The sequence below is a fragment of the Cucumis melo genome, chromosome 8, assembly GCF_025177605.1.
Source record: "Cucumis melo cultivar AY chromosome 8, USDA_Cmelo_AY_1.0, whole genome shotgun sequence".
NCBI lineage: Eukaryota > Viridiplantae > Streptophyta > Magnoliopsida > Cucurbitales > Cucurbitaceae > Cucumis > Cucumis melo.
In genome coordinates, this window is record NC_066864.1 from 9982816 (window position 1) to 9988135 (window position 5320).

General features: G+C 32.0%; 1 protein-coding gene across 3 annotated transcripts; it reads right to left on the bottom strand.

Annotated features, from left to right (window-relative positions):
* Positions 1-396: 396 nt before the first annotated feature.
* Positions 397-4056, bottom strand: LOC127150494 (protein transport protein SFT2-like). Of its 3 annotated transcripts, XM_051088332.1 has the most exons (5): positions 1901-4056; positions 1699-1803; positions 1160-1265; positions 988-1057; positions 397-762 (listed from the first exon to the last, which is right to left on the bottom strand). In XM_051088332.1, exons 2-5 carry the CDS (start codon positions 1752-1754, stop codon positions 716-718), a joined length of 279 nt encoding a protein of 92 aa, XP_050944289.1. In that variant the 5' UTR covers positions 1755-1803; positions 1901-4056; the 3' UTR covers positions 397-715. The 3 variants fall into 3 exon arrangements, with proteins under 3 accessions (XP_050944289.1, XP_050944290.1, XP_050944288.1); XM_051088333.1 differs by lacking the exons at positions 988-1057; positions 1160-1265 and having other exon boundaries at positions 1901-2054; positions 3056-4002; XM_051088331.1 differs by lacking the exons at positions 988-1057; positions 1160-1265 and having other exon boundaries at positions 1901-2173.
* Between the last annotated feature and the right edge of the window lie 1264 nt (positions 4057-5320).

Sequence of the window (5320 nt, forward strand, 5' to 3'; positions counted from 1 at the left end):
GGACTTTAATGTCGGTTTAAAAACGACATTAAAGGCCTCTTTAATGTCGGTTTAAAAACGACATTAAAGGCCTTTAATGTCGGTTTTCAACTGACATCTTTGATAGTGTTATTGAAGCCCTTTAATGTCGGTTTGGCTTTAATGTCGGTTTTAAACCGACATCTTTGATAGTGTTATTGAAGCCCTTTAATGTCGATTGGGCTATGATGTCGTTTTAAAACCGACATTAAAGAGGCCAATAATGTCAGTTTAAAACCGACATCAAAGGCTTGTTTTTGTCCATTTTTAGAAATTTATATTTATTTAATTGTTGTATTATTGTCCATTTTTTATAAACCAACATTGAATCCAACAAGTGAAATTAACTACAAACTTGAAACTACAAGTCACATTCCGTAGGAAACCATATTATTCAAGTCTGATTCCACCAACAATGAAAATGCTATTAGCACTTGCACATAAATCCCATTCATATCTTAAAGCAACAATAAATCCCATTCATATCTTAAAGCACATAAATCCCATATTATTCAAGTCTGGTTCCACCAACAATGAAAACACGCTTGTAAAATTAACTGCAACCAAACAGAATTATATAAATTCAAAGATCACGACATTTTAAAGGTTTCGAAAATGCTTCTTCAAACAATTATTAATATTGGAAACAGGCACCAAATGCAGCAAGGGCTTGACATTCCTCTTCCTGAACTGTAGCTCAAACCTTATCTAGAAACTTATCATCCTCCTCTAGTAGAAAATGACCTGGAAAAATATACAGTTATCTACATCCAATCAAGCACGACAAAAACAATTGTTATCTACATATCGGAACGCTCAAAGAACACTATTGTACAAATATCTAAATGATATCAAATATCTAAATCAACCAAAAACACTCTAAATCTCTTTAGTGGTTATAGGTAAATGATATCATCAAAGAAATTAAAGATGTAAATGTTTTGAGAAGCAAAATCTATAAACACTTACCAACATACAAGACAATTATGAAATTGCACCAGCTACTAATCACAGCACCAACCCACAAGCTTACTATGGCCTGGAAATACATTCACATTAAAGTATCCACAAAAAAGTCGTCCAGGTTAAGATGGTTGTCACAGACAGCTTTCTAGTAGAATCATAATCCAGAACTTTTTACCTTGAGGGCAATTTGATGAACTTGGCCATTTAAATCTAAGCTTCGTCCCAGAATCCTTTCCCAATACAACTGAACAGCTCCATCACCAGCTCCATCACCAACGGGACTTTGACAATAAATTAAAAGTTCACAAACCTATGAGATGCTTTTTAAAGTTCAAGGACCCTAAACTAATACTTTAAATCTTGGTAAATTTGTTTCTTTTAAAAAATACTTCAATTATTGAATGAATAGAAAAGGACGGAGAAGATGCCTTTTTATAGCCTAATTCCATTGGTTACAAACCTAAAACTAAAAAGGAAACTAAATCTTTAACTAAGACAATTAAGAAACTAAAAAGGAAATTAAACAAGACAATTAGGAAACTGAAAAGGAAAATAAACCTTTAACTGAGACAATTAGGAAACTAAACCTTAACAATTAAGAAAACTAATTAAAATTAATTACATCACTAATCTAAAGTAGAGAGATACTAACTGGATGATGGGAATAAAAGTTTGCACAATAATGAAGAAAGATAAGGTATTTTGTTTAAATACCTGTAATACAGAGAAGAAAACTGACAGAATATAGCTGTGGAGGCCCATGGAAACATATAAGGTGCCCAACATACTACCAATAAAGATCACTGTAAAAGGAAGTCTCTGCATCATGAAACAAAGGAACAAATAACAGAAGCGAATCAGCTAAAATATCGAGAGGGTTTTGATAGAAATGTAATGAAAGAAATATCAAGCATACCTCTTTTGAGAACATATGTGCAAGCTGATTCTTCGGACCCTTGAGAGCAAAAAAGGATCCAATGATGAAGCAACATCCAAGCGTAAAGCAGATGGCAAACTTTTGAGGCATCAGAACCATGGCAAGCAGATTGCTATTTTTTTTCGTCAATGACCTTGTTGGAGAATAAACTTTAAAGTTATGACTTATGAGATGTTTTTCTTTTTTCATTTTAAAACAATTTGAACAATCCTAAATAAATTTTTAATTTTCAGTGGAATACCCTAATTTTTTTTTAAATAAACAAGTTTGGTTGAATTTTAGTTTTTATATTTCAAAAAAAAAAAAAAGAAAAAAAAACAAGAAAAATAATTAAAACATGTTTAACAACACAAAAAGATTTCAAAGAATCACCGTTGAAATATACCACCCATTTTCTAAAACAATAAACTATCGATTTCTTAATTTGGTTTTTAGAAATTACGACCTTAAAATACACTATTGCATTTTAAAATTAACAATAAAATACAAGTTTTGAATTCATATCATTTTAAATTAAAAAATAAAACATGTTTTTAGATGTAGTGATAGAAGAGGAAATTGTTTTTGTTTCTTCTGAATTCTTTATTTTCTAAAACAATTTTTACAAACCAAACTAGACTTAATTAATTCAAACACATTTTAATGTGAAAAAAGAAAAAAAAAAGTTAGCGTCTTTTACTCACGTCTTGAAAAACAAAACAAAACATTTTGAAAACTTTAATCATTTAACAATTAGTTTACAATTTCATACTGTAGGGCATTTGTACATATTTGATTTTTTGTTTTTGTGTTTTTGTGTGGGTGTGTGTGTGTTTTTTTACAAGTTAGCAACAATTATTCCAACTAAAAGTATTGCTTTATCATCTATTTTTACCAATATCTTCAAAGACAAAGACAAAGAATTGAGAACATAGAAAAATAATATTAAAAAACTTGTTTTTTAATTTTTTAGAATTCCACTAGAAACTCATCTCTTTTGGTTAATATAAACATACACCAAAAATCAAATGGTTACGAAAACAATAATAAAACAAACAAACAAACATTAATTTAAAAAAGCGAAATGGTAAAAGATAATCAAGAATGGCAGAAAAAACAGAGGTGTAAAAGGAGGTGGGTTGGAAGTAAACTTACATGGAAGTTGGAATGGAAGAAACTTAGAAACGCCATTGAAAGAAGCTCCAAAGAAACAATTAGTAGTTGTATTAAATCCAGGAGGACAATTACATATAAACGAACCAACGGGACCTGAATACCCACAAACCCCACCACTCTGTTCACAACTCGAACACCAACTTGGATAGACATTATCAATTGCAAATTTATACTTAATAGCAATTCCATATTTCAAGCTCTCAGCATCTGTTTCTCTTCCATTAAAGCTATAAAACCCAGAATAAGAACCACACTTAAGCTTCTCCAAATCCATCTCAAAAGAAGGCCCAAAATTCACAGGTGTATAAACACAACATCCTGATATTGGAATATTAAGGCTCACTATTGGCTTACACCCATACAAGAATCCACAAATCGGCATTCCTCGGCTGCTGTCGCAAAGCGACACTCGAGATGAGTTGTTGTTGTTGTTTCGGTCGTTGAACATACCGGTTGGGGAGTAAACAGGGGAGGAGCTTGAGCAGTCGAGTAGAGCGAAGATGGTGTCACCGTGGAAGGTGAAAGAAGATGTTGCTATTACTAGGCCGCCGTTGAAGAAGGCCTAGTAATAGCAATCTCGGACATAGTCCGGCGGGAGAGCATGAGAAGGTCGAGACGGTCCTTGGCAGACATATGGACGCCGGAGGAACGGACTCCTCTATCTGTGTGTCTGTTTTTATATATTCGGAGCCTCTGGAAGGCGGATTTCACGGCGGCGATGGTGAAGGTGGGGAATATGAAGGTTTTGACTGGAAGCCAAGGGGAGATTAGAAAGTGATGAGATTGAGAAAGGAAGAAAGGGAAGAAATGTTGAGAGAAAACCTTCTTTCGTAGGGTTTGGTAGAGAAGAAAGGAGAAAAGAGTAAAGTCTAGGGTTTGGTAGAGAAGAAAGGAGAAAAGAGTAAAGTAAGAGAGAGAAAAATTCAACTTTTTACAAAATTAAAAAAATAAAAAATAAAATAAAAAAGACCTTTAATGTCGGTTCTAAAAAACATGATGTTTAATGTCGGTTTTAAACCGACATTAAAGATAAAGCTTTAATGTCGGTTTAAAACCGACATTAAACATCCGCCTTTTGAAAACCGACATTAAAGCTTATTTTTCATTTTTTCCACCCGACATTAAAGACCAGATTTCTTCTAGTGAAACTCTTTGGGACGTAAGAGCTAAAAATGATATATCATTATACAATTTTTCTCCCAAAATATATTCTATTGGTATTTTTAGAGTTTATTGTACTTAGATAAATTCCTCTTAAATGAATCTAACTAAATCTATTTTGTAGTCATCGAATTTTGGCCTTATTTAAAATTAATTCAATTTGTAGATTAGTTTTTGCCTTAATTTGGCTATTTTTAATTTTGTGATTAACTTTTGTAAAAAAATGTTATTGTACTTCAAAGTTTTGTGGTGGTTAGAGTAACTACATCGTGGAAAATTTCCAAAAATAGGCAAAAAAATGGAGGATTAAAAGAATTTTGGGATTGATTTTGAAAAAGTTGATTTTTAGGACAATTGGAGGGTGAATTTTCAAAAATACCCTTCATTAAATTTTACCTTCCAAAAGAATAAAAAAACCTAAAATAGATCCCATTCACGTTAAAAAAAACCCTAAACCCATTCACGTAATATCTCATTCATTCGAATAAAACAAAACTAAAACACCAAACTCATTTGCGTTCTTCTCTAAACTATCCCAACTTCTACTTTGATGCATATCGTTCTACTCCGGTGTTTTTCCTTGACATCAAAGACTTGTAGTAGATAATCAATGGGAAAGAGGGGAATTTGAGTTGAAGTAATCAAATGCATAAAATAAACAAGTAACCAAGAAAATGTGAAGCAAATTGTATGAGGACAAAGAAAATTGCACTAGATGTCAAAATCAATCAATTACGGGAACATAGCTTAGGGGTATGATGAGTACTGATTCTTCTTTCGTTTCATATCATTAATCAAACAAAAAATGCAACATAAACAATCAAGCTTAACTTGTATACTCTTACTTAGAACCTTAACTGAACAATCATGTAATCACGTTAACTTCAAATTAATTGAGGGCCCTCTCCTAATTATCATTAATGTGCTTTAAAATTAAAGGCACAATAAGTAACTAATCAATTTCCACTATCTAATTGACTAATTTAATGAAGCTATCAAAGTTAGTTGGTAGAATACTTCTTTATCGAAACCCTAACCAATAATGCAACCCAACTTATCTTGTTACTTCCAATTGAATTCAAC

What these genes read in the sequence shown, in the direction of transcription:
- LOC127150494 (XM_051088331.1), bottom strand. Translation starts at nt 2,110, where the DNA reads ATGAAAAAAGAAAAACATCTCATAAGTCATAACTTTAAAGTTTATTCT. An exon ending in CACATATGTTCTCAAAAGAG is followed by an intron (nt 1,804 to 1,900) that starts GTATGCTTGATA and finishes TTCATGATGCAG; the next exon opens with AGACTTCCTTTTACAGTGAT.